We start from the raw sequence: 21,863 nt of genomic DNA on the forward strand, positions 1-21,863 counted from the left end.
AGATCCCCTGGTGCTTGGTGAAAATGATTGTTAAATTTACTTATCGTCCCCCTCTTTCTCACTGTTTCTTTGCAGTTTTATTTATACTTATTTTTATTTATAAACATCGTTACATCGTTTTAATCTTTAAAGTATATATGTGGATGTTGTATGAATAAATTATTTGATATCGAGGAGTAATTGAAACTTGCACAATCAGGAGAGAATGTCTACATCTACGTCTTTTTTTATTTTTTTCTACGTAATTTTTGAAATCGAACCGCCACGTGCCAAAAAAAATTTCGATGACCCAGCATGAGCACTCGCAAATGTTTCTACTTGTGGCTCACCCACAATTGCCAATCCAATTGTTGGTAAATGTTTTATCCTCTCATATATTTCTAACGAAACGTATGCATACTTTATTTGATCCTCGTTGAGGGGCACTTTCTACCAATTTCCAGACCGAATACAATTATCCTTGCTCAATTTTCGACTGAGAACAGCCTCGCAAACATCGGCTAGACTTAGATTGGCCCGGCTTACAACATCCTTGTCTTTGTATAGAGTGCTAATTTACAAAGAGCCAAGACAAACAAAATCACCATGAAAATCTCGTTGGGTCTTTTTGAAGTTACCGCCGATTGATTTTCCGATTTTTGTTATGGACCTTGTCAAAAAGAGAGTTTTCAAATCTGCAGGAAGAATTTCTAAATTAGAAGTAGGGTCGACATCGATTTTTTTGTATAAATAATGAAAACCTTTTTCTGATAGGCAATTTGTACATATAATAGCAATTTCTTCTCGATAAGACGGTCTGATAGTATAAAACCACTCGCAATCAAAATTAACATTCACTCTAGTTCCTCTATTATTATTGTCATACAAAATCGTTTGGATTTAAAGTAATCGATAGAATCAATACTATTCAAACATTCAACTGCAACATCCAAAAGGATTTTATTAGCAGGAAATTCGGGCTCTTGGTGGCTTACTTCGGCTGTTACATCATCAACATGCTTGACATCAACTAGCAAGGAAGAGAAGATATTTTCAAAAAGTTTTTGATCGCCTATGACATTATCTGTGAAAACTATCTTTGGCATGGTATGACCGTATAGTTCGTATGATCTTTTAAGAGCGCTCAATAGCGGTTTAACATGTACGTGACCTTTTGTTAGTACAAAAACCATTGCACGTACTTCTTCATACTCGTTGTAAACGGCATACAATGCTTGGAAAACGGGCTTACCACCAACTTTGGCCATCTTTTTTGATAGTTTTGAAAGAATGATCTACCTCAAGAATCTCACCATCCTTTACCATAGTTTCACGTTCCATCTTTGAGAGCAGCAAATTAATAAATGCTGTTTATATGTATGGCTGATATACTTGGAGCTGGGACATACGCCACCATATCTCATTTATCGTTGTATGCGGAGAACTTTTTGACTGCTGAGGAACCAAAAAAATCCATGAATAGTGCTGTTATTAAAAAGTTTAACGGCGTCCAAGTACTGTAACTCCAAGGTGTCGTGTTCGAGATGATACAGCTCTTCTAAAATCTTACTCATACGATGGGTCCAATGGAATTTTGCTCATGAATTTTATGAGAGCACTTTTTCATCTTTGAAATGCCTGATTTATGGGTAATAAATGCGGAAAAATTAGCTTGGCATCTCAAAGGTAATTTTCTTACAATTGAGTCGTCGTAGCCGTTAAAAGTATGCTTTGGAGATCCAGGTGGTGCACTACAGACATATCGTTTTGACATAAAATAATATGAACTAAAAATGAAATTCAATTAAAGCATTTTCTCCTCATAATTACTACTAGATCACTTACTTTTCGAAATCAACTATTTTTTGGGCGCGAGTCTTGGTGTTAGTACCATTCGGTTTGATTTCACAATTGCATTTTGGGCATTTCAATTTTTCTTGGGTATTCATAAAATCTTCAGGAAGCCATAAGAAAACCCGAGGGATGTACAAATTGTTAACATCCGAACTTTCTTTAAGTGAGAAATACAGCATGGGTTGGTAAACCCAGAAGGTTTTGATTTGATAAGGTAGTTGTGGGTTCTCAATTGTACATCTTTTGTAATCTTCTTGAAGCTTTCTTAAGTATTTGGTAATGACGCTTTCTTCATTTGATTCATGAGTATCATCACTGTTATTATTGTTATCAAAAACATTATTATCATTGTTATCATCCTCATTATGGTCATTATTATCGTATTCGTTTTCGTTTTCGCTATCAGCATCAAACAAATCATCATTCATTTCTTCGTCAACAAAAATTAGATAAATCCAATTCTATTAATCCCAAAAAGCTTTTATTACCTTATTTTATCTTGTTGAGCTTGGTCAACCAGATAATTGGTGGAATTATCATATCATTATTTTGATCTATAATTATCTCGGGTGAACAATGCATATTTGACATTACTGATCCAATCCCTATTTGCTCATTGTTCACGGTGGCCGACTAAATGTGGTAAAAACCCGCAACATGTGGTAAAACCTCGCAACCTTAGGTGATAAAAACGTCCATTAGGGACGCTCCAATAAAATCAAGCTTCCGGCTTCCAGCTTCCAGCAAATTTGTTTCTTTGTCCGATGTCCAATTAAGATTTAAAAAACTATAGACTTGAATGATATTTGTTTGTGTCCAGCTTTTAGACTCCAGGCTTTTACTCAGAATAAGATTTATGATTGGAGGAGGCCCTGAACATGATGTAATAAATCAATGAGGAACGTATGGTTACAGATTTAGTAGAAAAAGATGTACTAGAAGAGGCCTTATGTCATTACAAAATATAATTTTTGACCCCGGATATGATGATGAGTGTTATATAAAAGAAACGTAGCATATTGTTCTTCTTTTCACATAAAATTATATCATGCTTTGATATACTCACATCACTTAAAGAAATACCAAAATGTTATTGGATCAAAAAAAAAAAAAGCTGGAACAAATTTTTATCTTCTGGAGCACTTTTTGCTCCAGCAAATTTAAAACGTCTGGTCGATTGTTAGTTCTTACTTGTTCCTTATCGTCTCTACGTGACTCGTACTACCATATCACAAAGCCTTCAAGCGGAATAACAAACTAACTAACAACAGGCCAATGAGAATTTCTACTTATGCTCAAATTCAGCCAATAGAATGCTCTAACTAGGGTCTATCCCAGAGTTTTGATTGGACACACTCATGGACAATGAGGAAAGTCACGTGAATAGACGTCATTTTTTTTTTTTAGACGTATGTGTAAATCTTGCCTTTTTTTTTTTTAGACTTTGCCTTTTTTTTTTTTTTCTTGCATTTTCCATCCTTACTCTCTCTGGTAAGCAATTAAGGAACTGCTGTACATCAGGGTTATTCGATGAGCATGGGTGTATCTTTACGACTAGATCGTATCGCTCTCCTCCTGTTCGTTTGCTCTATAAAGACCTAATGGGCGGTCAGAAACTCTTTGTATGATAAAGTAACACCCCTTGCTTTTTGCTCTGCAAAGACTTGATGGCTGGATCAGATAAATTCTTTATATGATTGAGTAACGCCCCTGCCGTTATGCACAAGTGTATCTTTACGACTTGATCGTATCGCTCTCCTTGGGTACATTCCTACTAAATGCCGAATAAGCTGGTGTATGAAAATTGTTTTGTGCATCTGACGATAACCCGTTTAGTAGAGGCTGCCTGATGTATTGCACACTATATTTTATGCCGATTTTAAAATATCACATTACTAACTAGTTCATCATCGTCGTCTTTTTTTTTTTTTTTACTTTCGTGACTATTGAGAATTTGGAAGTATTATATTAGAAACACACAGCAAGACAATATCTCGCAACATTCACTGAAAACTGATACCAACAAGTGTTTACGGCAGTTACTACTTGGCAACTTATAAGCAACATGTCAAGGACAAGCATTTCTTTATTGTGTGAAGCAAGTAAGTCTACAACCAAACAATCCAATTGACTTCTAATATTTTCTTTTCCAAAGGTGAAGATGAGATTTCCACATTTTATGAAAACATGACTACCACGGTGTGTCAAAATTACTCATTATCGGCAAGGAAGAAGGCACAAACCAGTCAGAAAAGCGCATGATATGAGGCGTATTGGACGACACGTTGGCGCTCAAAGTACGCCGAGTTTAGCTTACCCCAGCATTCTTTACCACTCAAAAAGTAATACTTCTTCTCATTCATAACATGGCATAACAAAACCACAAGGAATTGGGGCATGCAATCTCAAAAGATAGTAGAGGATACAAATGTACAAGACGTCAAAAGCGGGTTTCAGGGAGGGACAGTCAGTAGACTCGTTTTATAGCAATGTCATGATTGTAAATCGTGTTATTGCAGCTTTCACTCACTCGTCGATTTTGGATAGCAAGGATAGTACGCCGGGGTTGATTGTTTAAGTGGTTCAAGATCCTGAAGAGAGAAACGAGCAAGTTTGATCTGATTGTTTTCCCAAAAAATAAATCACCTCCAATTCTAAGACGAAGCTTATATCCTCTTGGATTGCATAGTAATCAATAATCGCATATGACTAGAAATTATGTTTTGTAGGGTTATTTGATGATATGAGGAGTGATGAAAAATATGCTTCGATTGATAAGCTAGAATGATATATTACATTAGCTTCACGCTCTTACCCATCAGACAAATAATTTTTATTTGCTTGTCTAATACTTTTATTTTTGTATATAACTCTTTGACGTACCATGGTGTCGAATTGGTCACCATTTTTTTTTTTTTTTTTTTTTTTTTTTTTTTTTGGATCTTAGATTTTTTGAAAAATGATGGTGTTTTTTAAGTTAAATAAGTTATTAGTAAAAGATCATCGTAATATTGTCAATATTTGGCCAGTGCAAGTTTAATATGTGAAATTTATTAGCAAATGGTTTTTTTCGTTTAAAGCAGAGCTACCCACGTTATGTTCAAACTGCCAAAATTAATACTTTGTGTTATAACTTTTCGCTTCTATCACCGCCTTACACTGGGAGTTCATATTTCCGACCAATTTCTCTAAAAAAGTCTTGAGTATATCATACCACTCATCACGGCGAGCTGCTTCTGACTGATTGATATTTTCTATCTGATATCTACGACCGTGTATGCGTCTCTCCAAGTAAGCCCAGACAGCCTTGACAATTAGATAGGAACTTGTATTTGGACTTGTTAGCGGAATAACCAATTTTGGGAAGCTCTACCACAGGCAAAGAGGCAAGTTCTGTCATCCGAACTTTAGTTATTTTAACTTCTTTGGAGTAAGAGATTCGGTAGGCCTAATTCCAATTGAGTTGCCAAATGTTCTGGGTGTATCGACGACACCAAAAGTTTCGTTGGTCTGTTCAAAATTCAAGTAAATCACGTTCACAGGTATAATTCATAACTTTATCGTGACCTACTTTAGTTCTCAATACATTTATGGCTAATACAAACCAAGGACTATAATGGCCTTGATGCTTTTTATCGAATCTGTTAATTAATAATTTATAACTTTTTATTTAGATATGATTTTTTTTAAACATTTATTACTTACATTGAGATCATATTATAACCGGTAATCGGCTAAAATTGAGTCGGTCAATCCGAATGATGCGTTGTGAGAAGAAAATCTTCGAGCTTGTTCCTCTCGGGCATTTATATGTCATAAGATTGTTTTTGTCCAAGCCTTTTTCGGTATATAATGGCGGTCCATTAACAACGTCTGAGACATGCCCTTGATTCACCGAATCCAAAACATGCAGGAACATGGCAACAGCTGCGTTATTAAAGACCTCAAGGCCGGAATTCTCACGCCTAAGAGAACCGTAACTTTCAAAAAGGAACTTCAAGGCGGGGTATATTTCTTCGACTGAGGGTATATGTCTTACACGTTCAAATATCCAAGCAGGGTTTACCAATACATATCCGTGTCTTTCAGTCCGTACCAATGTTTTCATGATGGATTTCTACATAATCTTTATCGTCTCGGTCACATACATACAGAATATCACTGAAACGACGCATGAAGTCTTTTTGCATTTCATGAGACTTGTTAATTTTGATCATGTCCATTATATGAACTCCATCCTTTAAAACCCGAGAGTTGACAGAATGCTTGTTGGTATTAATTGATGAAGAAGTGATATCTCTGTTAATGGGTGGTATTTGTATAATTGGGACATCAGAAGTATCAGAAACTATAATTATGTACTCTTTCTGAAGCTGTAAACAGATATTTGCATTTGATATAAACATTTAAGGATAGATTATGGAAATCACCTAAGGTCAGACCCTCATTGTAACACTCCAAAGGATACATATCTAGGAATAGTTATCTTCACAACTTTTGCAATAAGTGCACTGCTATAATGAAGTGCTTCATGGGTTTTATTTGTAGGAGGGGTATCATCATTGTATATATAGCCGTAACCAGCAACAGAGGACGAGGCATATTTGTCTAAATGAATTGCAATAAAAGAACCGGCTGCTGTATTGACAGATACTTTTTGATGAACTCTGGGCATATTTTATATCTGGTATAAATTTCGTACGACACCCAAGCATCCAAAGCTGCATAATTAATTTGCTCTTCTGTAAGAATTGGAGCTTCCCAATTACCACAACAAACAACATTTGCCTTGGTAACTGCACCTTCAAAACAAACCCACACATATCGGCAAAAAATGTGTTTCTCCTCTTTAATAAGATTTTTATCCTTGCAAAAAGTGCGAAGTTCCAGTTGACAAGGGCATTGTAGGAGACCAAAATAGCAGAATCCTGTTATATTACCACCGACGTTTTTTCCGATTTTGGCTATGTCAGTGTCAGTGAGGATCTTGATCAAATTCTCAGGGAGATTGTCCGAGGCAAATGAGTGTATCTCATCAAGTAGACAGAATTACCATAAGCAATTCGCACCAAAGCAACAAGAACGAACTTCAAACCAGACTGCTCATTTATGGAAACTGCTGATCTTTTACCTTAGAGCTCATTCACAGTCAAATCCAAAGGCAATTGTGACCCGCTGTAAACATTCATCATGAATTTTTTGGCATGATTGATTGATGTCGATAGTAGTATTCAAAATTGATACCGTTATGATGTCTGGATATCTGGTTATGGGGTAATTTTTGAAAGGGCCATTTAAATCGACTTGTTCTGTCAAAGTTGGATTTCTGTGAATAACATCTTTAAAAAGAGAAAGTATTGACGATTCCAAGAACAACCGATCGCCAAGAACATTGTCCGTATAGAAAAGCTCTGGCATTTTAAAGCCATACTTTCTATAACTCTCCATTATGTTATTGAAAGAAGGAGCCAAGTGTTTCAATGATTTAGTAGGCGCAAGTACTTGAAGAAATTTTTTTTTTCATATTCGTTCAAAAAGATAAACAGACATGAATAAGTCGACACCCCATTGATTTTGGCCACATGTTTGATAATTTGATAATCCCAAAAAAAGTTAATTGCTGGCGTGCACCATGGCAGAAAATTTAGTAACAATTTGTTTAAATTTGGTGACAAAACGTACAATTTTTACAGCTGTTTGAAGCATTGACACAACTTTCTGGATGGGGAGATAATTAAAAAACATCTCAACAGCATTTTTAAGCCAAATAATCATTATTTGAGCCATGCCGGATTTATCCCAAGAAAAGCTGCATGTATGAAATCGTATAGCGCAATTTCTATGGAAAGAACAATTGGAAAATATTCGAGATTGATCAAAAGCAAAGTACACGCAGGAAAAAATACTGGAAATATTGTTGAAAGACTCTCTATTTGTGGATATATCAATTTAGCATTGGGCACAGCCAGTTTGTTGGAAACAATCACACCAACAAAAACATCACTAGATGATTTCATATAGCTGCCGCTTACAGCAATCCACGACCAAAATCATCAGCTATAGAGTCTGTTCACTGTCTTTTCCAATGACATGGTTGAATAGGTTACCCGTTCATACGTTTTTTTGAGAGCTTAAAGTATATTACAGTCGCACAACAACATCGCTGTCGTCTACACGTCTAAAATTGAGCGATTTCAAAAATTTATTGGGTAGTTTTTGATTTCAATCTGGACGTTTTATATGTATATATTTTGGACAGTTTCAAAAATTAAATTAGAAACTTTAACTTTCTCAAATTAGACAGAATCAATTACTTTCTGTAGGAAAATTTATTGCTTTGCTCTTATTTAAGGTTCATTTCTTTGTTCATGCATCTATCCCAATACGTTTCGGCGTGTTTAATCCGTCCCTTGCAGCTCTCAGCACTTACAGATTGGGATGCTTCAACAATCCTTGACGTGTGTTTTGAGTCCGTGTCTAAAGGATTGTGTTTGATGTTACTTCTAATTTTAGCCCAGCATTCTTCAATTGGATTTAAAAATGGAGAATACAGAGGCATAAAAAGAGGATTATATCCACGACAAACGTAGAATGATGAATTATACAGTTGTCCATAACGATAAATACTCCATTTTTGTTGTGTTTATCAAGAACATCGATGTCAGCTTCGATAAATTTAACAATATGGTACGTGATTGTGCCTTTTGAAAGGTTTTGACTTGGAGGTTTAAATTTGGAGGTTTCCAAAACATTAGTCTTTCTCCTCTTAGTTGTAAGGTCCTTCAATACCTTCTGGAGCTTCTCCATATCTGATTGCCTCATTGGCTCAACTTTAGAAAAGTTGATGGTCCCAAAAGGAGATATACAGCCGATAATCGTAAAATTTGCTTCACATCTGCTGTGGACCTGTACAATAGCAGGTTCAACATGCGCGACTTCTCATCATTTGAGGGTGAAACCCCGCCTAATCGATAAAACCACAGTTCTTTTTATATCTAGTCAACACCACTTTCTTGAGAAAATAAATGGGCACCTTCCGTCTCAGGAACAGAACAATTGATGATCAAATTTGAAAAATTTGAATGCAATCCTTGTTTTGCATGATTCAATTACTCCTTGATATTAAATAATTTATTCATATAACAGAGACATATACTTTAATAATTAAAGCAAAGAAAACAGAGGAAAAGGAGTCGACAAACAATTTTAACCATCATTTTTATCAATCACTAGGAGATCTTCCCAGTCTTCACAGCTTAAAAGATCGTCATCAAGTTCAATTGCACTAACCTTGTCAACGGCTAGCTTCAATATTCTATGTAGTCTTTCTGTTTCCATCATATCGCTATCAGCGGAGGTGTCCGAAGTACCATCTGAAATAGGTGAGTCAGCCCGATAAAATATGTCGCTATTGTTAGATGCTAAGAAGCTGATAGAGTCTTCAAGGCCTACTTGGTATATTGCTGTAAGCTTCCTTAAATCCAATACAATAGCTCGCTATAAAAAAGTATTAATGCCGATTATAAATGAAAATAATGAAAGTAACATTACTTGCAAAGACATAACTGTGAGAAGAAAGTGGGCTACTTCTGGCATACTAAATACAGCAGGAAGACTTGCTACGCCTTTTTTATAATGTACAATAATGCCTGATTCGGTCATTCTTGAGCCATATATGGTAAGAGTTAAACCATGGAATTGTGCACTCATGACCTCAACGGTATTTATTAGCGATGGGTGGGGAAGAATAGACTTAATGTACACCAAACGCTTCTCCCGAAGGTCCTTAGCTTTTTTTAAATCGATCTCCACATCTGCTTCTGTAGCATCCGCAGGTTTGTCCTCACACGAAAAGATATCACCTAGTTGTTCATTAAATAATATCAGATCTACTTTGATATCCTTTTCATCTTTAGCAATCTGTTTGATCTTTTTAAGGTATTTTATTGTTGTCGCATGGCATTCAGTCCTACCAAAATAAATCCGATGGCATGTTAGCTCTTCCTCTTACATATTAGAAGATTTTAATACCTCTTTGTAACATAAAAGGGATCAAAAAGGAAAACAGCATCGAAAACATCAGCATATAAATGCCCTTGGTACCAGCCTTCCTTGTGGGTGTTGTCACGCAGTTGATTACATTGATAAAGTAATAGCCTGATAATAAACAATTATTACAATTGACGTTCATCAAGTAGAATATAAACAAGTTAACCTACAGTTTTGATAATGCAATGTAAATATATGATTGCAGTCCAACACGAGGAACCAGTGGGATATCCTTGACAATAACTTCTACATCATGTAACGATGTAGCTTTGATGACCTTGACGAGTATTGCCCTTTCGCTTCTAGTGTACTTAAGCGATAGTGGTATTTGTAAATCAACAGAAATCCGCTTAATAATACTTTTAAAGCGAGCAGGAATAGTACCGGGGGATACGAGGTCCAACGTATTATCATTACCACTAGAGAAAATGAGGAAAAATGTGTTAACATATATCAGCAATTGAATCCAGGGATTTTAGTAATTAAACTTACTAAGAATCAGCTAAACATTGTAACTTTTCACCTAAGCTTAACCCTTTGACAAAGCTTGCACTTAAACGCTTTCTTCTTTTGTTTTGAGATGAAGGTGGTGGATTATTGTTGTTGACTCTCTTTGGTGTTGATGATATATTTGATGTTGTAGATGTTGTTACTGCTACTGTACTTGATTGTGGGGTCACTTCTAAACTTGATATTTGATTGGGTAATGGAGAAGTGGCTGGATGTACTATATTTTGATTTATTGCACTGGTCTTGTCCTTCAATACATCGTCAGCAACATGAGTACAATATAAAAGCCTTGATTGCTATGTCCAAGATGTGCATATTAAAATTTTTTAGAGGAATATATGTAACATATATATAAAATGAAACATTTACCTCAACACGTTCTTTCATCACGAGTGTTCTTGCCAAGTTAGAGTTAATGACATTTTCGCACTTATTCAGCAAGTTTTTCATGTTATGCTGTAGCTTGACATTGCTGGAAGTATAATTTAACGCAAATTTCTTAAAAGTACGAACAAAAATCGACGTGCAATCGTATGAGATTGGTTTATACTCAACCAGCAATGCTTGAAACAAGTCTAATACTTTCCAATATCTGACGTGCGTGATTTCGAAGTACTTTTTATAAAATGTAAACAGCTCATCTTCACCTTTGGAAAAGAAAATATTAGAAGTAAATTGGATTTTTTGGTTGTAGACTTACTTGCTTCACACAATAAAGAAATGCTTGTGCTTGACATGTTGCTTATAAGTTGCCAAGTAGGAACTGCCACGAAAGTAAAAAAAGGTGAATTTTTTGAGAACGTCTTTTTTGTTTTTATGCATTCTCTATCTACGTGGTCTTTTAAATTACGTGTTTTGACGGTACGCTTATAGTCGGGCCAAATCTAGCCAATAAAAGTGCTAGGAATAGTGTAAGGAGCCAATAACATTGCTCGAAATAGTGTAAGGAGCCAATAAATGTGCGCGAAATAGTGTAACTGGGTTTGAAAGTTTTTTTTTTTTCTTTTTTCTATGTGCCTTTTGTTTGTCCCCTCGTGAATTTTGACACTTATAAATTGATCAAATTTCCACATAAAACACCGTTTCTTCTCTTTGTTTAACTATCTGTTTTTTAAAATAAGCATCTAATCTGTACCAGAATACATACATCATATAATTTAAGTAAGGAATATCTATTGATTAATTGATTGTCGTTCAATAGACACATTGCTTTCAAATAGTCTTAACTCCAAAATAGATGTCAAATATTTCTCTCAAAAAAAAAGGGCGTCCATCCGGCTCTAAAAGTAAACCTGGATCTAAAGCACCTGGTCCTAAACCGGCTCATTTAGTCAATCAATCCCGTTTAAGCTTTTCAAATGTTATTGCAACACAAGCGGAGAGCAGTAATTCTGAATTAGAAAATTTATCAATTTTACAAGATACATTGGTGATTCAACAATCTCAAGCAACTAATGATGATATTGCAGAAAACAATGAAGAGGTAAAAAAATTAACATAAACAATGCTGTAATTTTTGCGACTTACACGTATCCTTGAATAAGCATATTAGTACAGCATCATCCCAAAGCATTGCCACGAGTGAAGATAACAGAAACATTGGCTCAAATATTGCTGACGAGGTATTACCAGATCAATGATTTTTAAAATATTTAGCATACTGATTTTATACGTAACTTAGAACATTAATCAAGCTGCTGGTGTGGATCTTGATGTCGATTATGCCGAAGATAGTGACGATATTGATGAAACTCAACTTCTTGACGAGCTCACAGAGGAGCAATTTAATGCTCTTGAAAACAGTATTTCCAATATTCCTGAAAATGGATGTCTTGATAATTATCTTGGAGGCATACAGGACAATCTCAAAGGTGGAAATGTACCAAGTCAATATATCAATGGCACATTTTGGATCAACCCTCCAAGCGTTTCTTTTTCTTTAAAGCAAAAAATCAATCCCGAGCTGCTTTACCGCCCAAGAGTATTTGTATGGCTCCCTCAGTTTTTGACAAAGACTCCTTTGCACTGTCCAACATGCGCAAAACCACTGCTAGCAAAAGAGTGGGTCCAAAAAACAAAGGCTCGAAGAATAATTGATCTGGATGAGTAAGTTACATAATTGGTTTGAGACTATAGAATGCATACTAACTATAAACATTTCAGCTGTTTCTATCTTTTGAGTGTTCGACTTAAATGTACAAATAAATCAACCGTTCATACATTTATGGGATATGCATCTTCAATTATTAGACAATTACCACCAAGGGTTCAGGCTGATTTCCCTGCTGTGCTTACCCATCGTTCTGGTTTTTCAAAGCAATTAGTAAGGCTCCTACGCACACAATTTCAAAATGCTGCCGGCCCTCATAGAATGCACCAAATTTTACGAACAAATCATACAGAAAAATTCGATTCCATTCAATTCCAGTACTATGATGCTTTAAAAGATAAGCTTGATGAACAAAAGATGGCTAAGAAGCTGGTAGGAAATGTTTCTACGGCTACAACATACCCAGAGTTCTCGACGTTTAATGATAGAAACGGGTACAACGGATATGTACCTTCAGCCAATTACATAAGTTATGTTTATTGCTCAATCATAGATGAACTCAGGCCTTATATGAATCATCACACGTCACTTTTGGATGGAATTGTTTTAAAAGGAGACCATTCTTTTAAGGTATGCACACATCAGAATTCATATCCAAACAACACAGACCAGCAATTAATTTTTTTTTAGATTATAAAACATATGGCCAAAATCAATGGGGTGTCAACATTTTCATGTCTGTATACCCTCTTGAACGAATACGAAGAAATTCGCCTACAAGTACTTGCGCCTACAAAGTCATTGGAACACTTGGCTCCATCTTTTAATAACATGATGGAGAGCTATAAAAAGTATGGCTTTAAAATGCCAGAGCTTTTCTACACGGACAATGTTCTTGGTGATCGGTTGTTCTTGGAATCGACAATACCTTCTCTCCTGAAAGACGTTATTCATAAAAATCCAACTATAACAGAACAAGTCGATTTGAACAGCCCATTCAAAAATTACCCCGTAGCCAGATTGCCAGATAACATAACGGTATCAATTTTAAGTACTACTATCGACATTAATCAATCATGCCAAAAACTTCTTGACGAATGTTTACAGCAGGGTACAATTGCCATTGGATTTGACTGCGAATGGGCTGTAAGAGGTAAAAGATCAGCAATTTCCATCAGTGAGCAGTCTGGTTTGAAGTTCGTTCCTGTTGCTTTGGTGCAAATCGCTTACGGTAATTCTGTCTACTTGATGAGAATACACTCATTCGCCTCAGACAATCTACCTGAAAATTTAATCAAGATCCTCACTGATACTAAAATAGCCAAAATCGGAAAAAACGTCAGCGGTGATCTTACAAGATTTCGATATTTTGGTCTCCAACAATGCCCTGGTCAACTGGAACTTGGTACCTTTTGCAAAGATAAGGATCTCATTGAAAGAAGAAATACATCTTTGGCCGATATATGTGGGCTTGTTCTGAAGGTGCAGTTACCCAAGACAAATTTTGTTCGTTGTGGCAATTGGGAAGCCCCAATCCTTTCAGAAGAGCAAATAAATTATGCAGCTTTGGACGCTTGGGTGTCATACGAAATTTATACCAGATACAAACATATGCCCACAGTTCATCAGAAAGTAACTGTCAACACAACAGCCGGTTCTTTTATTGCAATTCATTTGGACAAATCTGCCTCGTCCTCTGTTGCTGGATACGGCTATATATGCAATGATGATACCCCTCCTACAAATAATACCCATGAAGCACTTCATACCAACAGTGCACTTATTGTAAAAGTTGTGAAAATAACTATTCCTGGATACCCTTTGGAGTGTTACAATGAGGGTCTGACCTTAGGTGATTTCCATAATATACCCTTCACTGTTTATATCAAATGCAAATATCTGTTTACAGCTTCAGAAAGAGTACATAATGTAGTTTTTGATACTTCTAATACCCCAATCATACAAATACCACCCATTAGCAGCGATACCACTTATTCACCAATCAATACCAATAAGAATTCTGTCGACTCCCGTGTTTTAAAAGATGGATTTCATATTATGGACATGATCAAAATTAATAAGTCTCATGGAATGCAAAAAGACTTCATGCGTCGTTTCCGTGACATCATGTATGTATGTGACCAAGAGGATAAAGCTTTAGTAGAAAGTTATCTTGAAAGTATTGGTACGGACTGGAAGACACGGATGTTGGTAAACCCTGCTTGGATATTCGAACGTGTAAGAAGGCATATACCCCCAGCCGAAGAATTATACCCCGCCTTGAAATTCCTTTTTGAAAGCTACGGTCCTCTCAGGTGTGAGCATTCCGGCCTTAAACTCTTCAATGACGCAGCTGTTGCCATGTCCCTGCATGTTTTGGATTCGGTGAAGCAAGGGCATGTCTCAGACGTTGTTAATGGGCCTCCATTATATACCGAAAAAGGCTTGGACAAAAACAATCTCATGACATATAAATGCTCCAGAGGAACAAGCTCGGTTGAAGGAGCATGCCATATGAACATTGTTCGAAGGTTTGCTTCTTACAATGCATCAGTTAGATTGACCGACTCAATTTTAGCCGACTACCGGTTATATCATAACCTCAATGTAAGTAATAAATGATTTAAAAAATATTTCATAAACTGAAAGTTATACATCATCATAGGTTGGATCAATTAACAGATACGGTAAAAAGCATCAAGGCCATTATAGTCCTTGGCTTGTACTGGCTATAAATTTATTAAGAGCTGAAGTAGGTCACGATACCGTTATGAATTATACCTGTGAACGCTATGGGAGTTACTTGAATTTTGAACAGACCAATGAAACTTTTGGTGTCGTCGATATACCCAGAACATTTGGCAACTCAATTGGAATTAGGCCTACTGAATCTCTTGCTCCAAAAAAAGTTAAAATAACAAAAGGTCGGATGACAGAACTTGCTTCTTTGCCTGTGGTAGAGCTTCCGAAAATTGGTTATTCCGCTAACAAGTTCAAATACAAATATCTATCGAATTGTCAAGGCACCTTGTATGCTGTAACTGCTGTTCATACAAAGGAAGAAGTATGTCTTTTTGAAACTCTAATTAATACCCAAGGCCAAGAGAGTACATCTATATACCAACCTTTTGATTCGGAAAAACCAAATTTCGAGCTTTTCGCTTTAACATGGAACTCTAAACATTGCCAACATGATACCAATATTTATTACAAGACACCAGGGCATTTAAAATCATATTTTAACATTTTAGAAGACAGGAAAAAATACGGAAATACTGTTCTCAAAAATATTGAAATATCACAAAGTGTTCGAGTACTTGCTGAATCCCCATCCAGGTTTATAAGATCAATACCTGCATTACCCAAACCAATACCCCCTATAGAGCAACATTTTCCACTTGGTACAATCAACCCACCATCACCTCAATTACAGATGATACGCCCTGCATATCGCTCCAGACATATCCCGGGTGCCACCCCTCTTACAATACCACTTTCACGCCACGTTACAGCTGAAGTAATCAATCTATCAAATAACAGAAAACGGAAAAGAGTATGTGTGGTATGCATGGTAGATAACTGTCCTGGAAGTTCCAAAGGTTCTCTGTGCAGTAACAAATGCGGACGATGCAGACAAGAAAGCTGTACAGGTAGACACGTTAAACAACCAAAAACTGGGAAGAAAGATTTTGTACAGCCTTTGCCTTGTTTAAATTTATAAATGTAGCTGATAATGTATGCTGGAATTGCTACCCGTCATTATTGGCTACAAACCCAAATCACTAATACCTAATTACAAATAAATCATGATATTTCCCTTAAATCACTTCAATAAATCTCGTAAAAAACAAATGGAACTTTACACGTAAAAAATTAAGTAAACCCTTCTAAAATCCAAAAATTTGGGTGCCCAAGGGCACCCAAATTTTTATGAATTAAATGCAAAATCAGATGAATTAAATGATATTTTAATGAAATGGCCCAACTATGGTTACACGGCCTGTTTTGACGGTACGCTTATAGTCGGGCCAAATCTAGCCAATAAAAGTGCTAGGAATAGTGTAAGGAGCCAATAACATTGCTCGAAATAGTGTAAGGAGCCAATAAATGTGCGCGAAATAGTGTAACTGGGTTTGAAAGTTTTTTTTTTTTCTTTTTTCTATGTGCCTTTTGTTTGTCCCCTCGTGAATTTTGACACTTATAAATTGATCAAATTTCCACATAAAACACCGTTTCTTCTCTTTGTTTAACTATCTGTTTTTTAAAATAAGCATCTAATCTGTACCAGAATACATACATCATATAATTTAAGTAAGGAATATCTATTGATTAATTGATTGTCGTTCAATAGACACATTGCTTTCAAATAGTCTTAACTCCAAAATAGATGTCAAATATTTCTCTCAAAAAAAAAGGGCGTCCATCCGGCTCTAAAAGTAAACCTGGATCTAAAGCACCTGGTCCTAAACCGGCTCATTTAGTCAATCAATCCCGTTTAAGCTTTTCAAATGTTATTGCAACACAAGCGGAGAGCAGTAATTCTGAATTAGAAAATTTATCAATTTTACAAGATACATTGGTGATTCAACAATCTCAAGCAACTAATGATGATATTGCAGAAAACAATGAAGAGGTAAAAAAATTAACATAAACAATGCTGTAATTTTTGCGACTTACACGTATCCTTGAATAAGCATATTAGTACAGCATCATCCCAAAGCATTGCCACGAGTGAAGATAACAGAAACATTGGCTCAAATATTGCTGACGAGGTATTACCAGATCAATGATTTTTAAAATATTTAGCATACTGATTTTATACGTAACTTAGAACATTAATCAAGCTGCTGGTGTGGATCTTGATGTCGATTATGCCGAAGATAGTGACGATATTGATGAAACTCAACTTCTTGACGAGCTCACAGAGGAGCAATTTAATGCTCTTGAAAACAGTATTTCCAATATTCCTGAAAATGGATGTCTTGATAATTATCTTGGAGGCATACAGGACAATCTCAAAGGTGGAAATGTACCAAGTCAATATATCAATGGCACATTTTGGATCAACCCTCCAAGCGTTTCTTTTTCTTTAAAGCAAAAAATCAATCCCGAGCTGCTTTACCGCCCAAGAGTATTTGTATGGCTCCCTCAGTTTTTGACAAAGACTCCTTTGCACTGTCCAACATGCGCAAAACCACTGCTAGCAAAAGAGTGGGTCCAAAAAACAAAGGCTCGAAGAATAATTGATCTGGATGAGTAAGTTACATAATTGGTTTGAGACTATAGAATGCATACTAACTATAAACATTTCAGCTGTTTCTATCTTTTGAGTGTTCGACTTAAATGTACAAATAAATCAACCGTTCATACATTTATGGGATATGCATCTTCAATTATTAGACAATTACCACCAAGGGTTCAGGCTGATTTCCCTGCTGTGCTTACCCATCGTTCTGGTTTTTCAAAGCAATTAGTAAGGCTCCTACGCACACAATTTCAAAATGCTGCCGGCCCTCATAGAATGCACCAAATTTTACGAACAAATCATACAGAAAAATTCGATTCCATTCAATTCCAGTACTATGATGCTTTAAAAGATAAGCTTGATGAACAAAAGATGGCTAAGAAGCTGGTAGGAAATGTTTCTACGGCTACAACATACCCAGAGTTCTCGACGTTTAATGATAGAAACGGGTACAACGGATATGTACCTTCAGCCAATTACATAAGTTATGTTTATTGCTCAATCATAGATGAACTCAGGCCTTATATGAATCATCACACGTCACTTTTGGATGGAATTGTTTTAAAAGGAGACCATTCTTTTAAGGTATGCACACATCAGAATTCATATCCAAACAACACAGACCAGCAATTAATTTTTTTTTAGATTATAAAACATATGGCCAAAATCAATGGGGTGTCAACATTTTCATGTCTGTATACCCTCTTGAACGAATACGAAGAAATTCGCCTACAAGTACTTGCGCCTACAAAGTCATTGGAACACTTGGCTCCATCTTTTAATAACATGATGGAGAGCTATAAAAAGTATGGCTTTAAAATGCCAGAGCTTTTCTACACGGACAATGTTCTTGGTGATCGGTTGTTCTTGGAATCGACAATACCTTCTCTCCTGAAAGACGTTATTCATAAAAATCCAACTATAACAGAACAAGTCGATTTGAACAGCCCATTCAAAAATTACCCCGTAGCCAGATTGCCAGATAACATAACGGTATCAATTTTAAGTACTACTATCGACATTAATCAATCATGCCAAAAACTTCTTGACGAATGTTTACAGCAGGGTACAATTGCCATTGGATTTGACTGCGAATGGGCTGTAAGAGGTAAAAGATCAGCAATTTCCATCAGTGAGCAGTCTGGTTTGAAGTTCGTTCCTGTTGCTTTGGTGCAAATCGCTTACGGTAATTCTGTCTACTTGATGAGAATACACTCATTCGCCTCAGACAATCTACCTGAAAATTTAATCAAGATCCTCACTGATACTAAAATAGCCAAAATCGGAAAAAACGTCAGCGGTGATCTTACAAGATTTCGATATTTTGGTCTCCAACAATGCCCTGGTCAACTGGAACTTGGTACCTTTTGCAAAGATAAGGATCTCATTGAAAGAAGAAATACATCTTTGGCCGATATATGTGGGCTTGTTCTGAAGGTGCAGTTACCCAAGACAAATTTTGTTCGTTGTGGCAATTGGGAAGCCCCAATCCTTTCAGAAGAGCAAATAAATTATGCAGCTTTGGACGCTTGGGTGTCATACGAAATTTATACCAGATACAAACATATGCCCACAGTTCATCAGAAAGTAACTGTCAACACAACAGCCGGTTCTTTTATTGCAATTCATTTGGACAAATCTGCCTCGTCCTCTGTTGCTGGATACGGCTATATATGCAATGATGATACCCCTCCTACAAATAATACCCATGAAGCACTTCATACCAACAGTGCACTTATTGTAAAAGTTGTGAAAATAACTATTCCTGGATACCCTTTGGAGTGTTACAATGAGGGTCTGACCTTAGGTGATTTCCATAATATACCCTTCACTGTTTATATCAAATGCAAATATCTGTTTACAGCTTCAGAAAGAGTACATAATGTAGTTTTTGATACTTCTAATACCCCAATCATACAAATACCACCCATTAGCAGCGATACCACTTATTCACCAATCAATACCAATAAGAATTCTGTCGACTCCCGTGTTTTAAAAGATGGATTTCATATTATGGACATGATCAAAATTAATAAGTCTCATGGAATGCAAAAAGACTTCATGCGTCGTTTCCGTGACATCATGTATGTATGTGACCAAGAGGATAAAGCTTTAGTAGAAAGTTATCTTGAAAGTATTGGTACGGACTGGAAGACACGGATGTTGGTAAACCCTGCTTGGATATTCGAACGTGTAAGAAGGCATATACCCCCAGCCGAAGAATTATACCCCGCCTTGAAATTCCTTTTTGAAAGCTACGGTCCTCTCAGGTGTGAGCATTCCGGCCTTAAACTCTTCAATGACGCAGCTGTTGCCATGTCCCTGCATGTTTTGGATTCGGTGAAGCAAGGGCATGTCTCAGACGTTGTTAATGGGCCTCCATTATATACCGAAAAAGGCTTGGACAAAAACAATCTCATGACATATAAATGCTCCAGAGGAACAAGCTCGGTTGAAGGAGCATGCCATATGAACATTGTTCGAAGGTTTGCTTCTTACAATGCATCAGTTAGATTGACCGACTCAATTTTAGCCGACTACCGGTTATATCATAACCTCAATGTAAGTAATAAATGATTTAAAAAATATTTCATAAACTGAAAGTTATACATCATCATAGGTTGGATCAATTAACAGATACGGTAAAAAGCATCAAGGCCATTATAGTCCTTGGCTTGTACTGGCTATAAATTTATTAAGAGCTGAAGTAGGTCACGATACCGTTATGAATTATACCTGTGAACGCTATGGGAGTTACTTGAATTTTGAACAGACCAATGAAACTTTTGGTGTCGTCGATATACCCAGAACATTTGGCAACTCAATTGGAATTAGGCCTACTGAATCTCTTGCTCCAAAAAAAGTTAAAATAACAAAAGGTCGGATGACAGAACTTGCTTCTTTGCCTGTGGTAGAGCTTCCGAAAATTGGTTATTCCGCTAACAAGTTCAAATACAAATATCTATCGAATTGTCAAGGCACCTTGTATGCTGTAACTGCTGTTCATACAAAGGAAGAAGTATGTCTTTTTGAAACTCTAATTAATACCCAAGGCCAAGAGAGTACATCTATATACCAACCTTTTGATTCGGAAAAACCAAATTTCGAGCTTTTCGCTTTAACATGGAACTCTAAACATTGCCAACATGATACCAATATTTATTACAAGACACCAGGGCATTTAAAATCATATTTTAACATTTTAGAAGACAGGAAAAAATACGGAAATACTGTTCTCAAAAATATTGAAATATCACAAAGTGTTCGAGTACTTGCTGAATCCCCATCCAGGTTTATAAGATCAATACCTGCATTACCCAAACCAATACCCCCTATAGAGCAACATTTTCCACTTGGTACAATCAACCCACCATCACCTCAATTACAGATGATACGCCCTGCATATCGCTCCAGACATATCCCGGGTGCCACCCCTCTTACAATACCACTTTCACGCCACGTTACAGCTGAAGTAATCAATCTATCAAATAACAGAAAACGGAAAAGAGTATGTGTGGTATGCATGGTAGATAACTGTCCTGGAAGTTCCAAAGGTTCTCTGTGCAGTAACAAATGCGGACGATGCAGACAAGAAAGCTGTACAGGTAGACACGTTAAACAACCAAAAACTGGGAAGAAAGATTTTGTACAGCCTTTGCCTTGTTTAAATTTATAAATGTAGCTGATAATGTATGCTGGAATTGCTACCCGTCATTATTGGCTACAAACCCAAATCACTAATACCTAATTACAAATAAATCATGATATTTCCCTTAAATCACTTCAATAAATCTCGTAAAAAACAAATGGAACTTTACACGTAAAAAATTAAGTAAACCCTTCTAAAATCCAAAAATTTGGGTGCCCAAGGGCACCCAAATTTTTATGAATTAAATGCAAAATCAGATGAATTAAATGATATTTTAATGAAATGGCCCAACTATGGTTACACGGCCCGTGTTTTTTAAAAAACACACGTGACCTACGTACTTTTATTTTCTACGTATTTGTATTTCAAAAAACTTATTCCACACCCGGCTCCCGACTCTTACTGTTTCCATACCCAAAAATTTAATCCACACCCAGTAATTCAATTGGCATAAAACAAATTCCTTTTCTAAATCCATAAAATAAACATTGATGATATCTGTTTAATTTGTAAGTTTTACGTGAATT

General features: G+C 36.2%; 2 protein-coding genes across 2 annotated transcripts; both read right to left on the reverse strand.

The window, feature by feature from the left end:
- Positions 1-3,282: 3,282 nt before the first annotated feature.
- On the reverse strand, positions 3,283-3,604 carry EV154DRAFT_461956 (uncharacterized protein; the record flags this gene model as incomplete). Its single annotated transcript, XM_051597573.1, has 2 exons — positions 3,283-3,478; positions 3,540-3,604. Coding segments are annotated over 2 exons (156 nt in total), but the record flags the coding sequence as incomplete, so codon positions are not given.
- A 5,320-nt stretch (positions 3,605-8,924) lies between these two features.
- On the reverse strand, positions 8,925-11,160 carry EV154DRAFT_503773 (uncharacterized protein). Its single transcript, XM_051600952.1, has 7 exons — positions 11,093-11,160; positions 10,762-11,039; positions 10,375-10,688; positions 10,053-10,301; positions 9,865-9,990; positions 9,385-9,802; positions 8,925-9,330 (listed from the first exon to the last, which is right to left on the reverse strand). The coding sequence occupies exons 1-7, from the start codon at positions 11,127-11,129 to the stop codon at positions 9,040-9,042; spliced, it is 1,713 nt and encodes a 570-aa protein (XP_051459268.1). The 5' UTR covers positions 11,130-11,160; the 3' UTR covers positions 8,925-9,039.
- Between the last annotated feature and the right edge of the window lie 10,703 nt (positions 11,161-21,863).

The sequence above is a fragment of the Mucor mucedo genome, assembly GCF_025094135.1.
Source record: "Mucor mucedo strain NRRL 3635 chromosome Unknown EV154scaffold_30, whole genome shotgun sequence".
NCBI lineage: Eukaryota > Fungi > Mucoromycota > Mucoromycetes > Mucorales > Mucoraceae > Mucor > Mucor mucedo.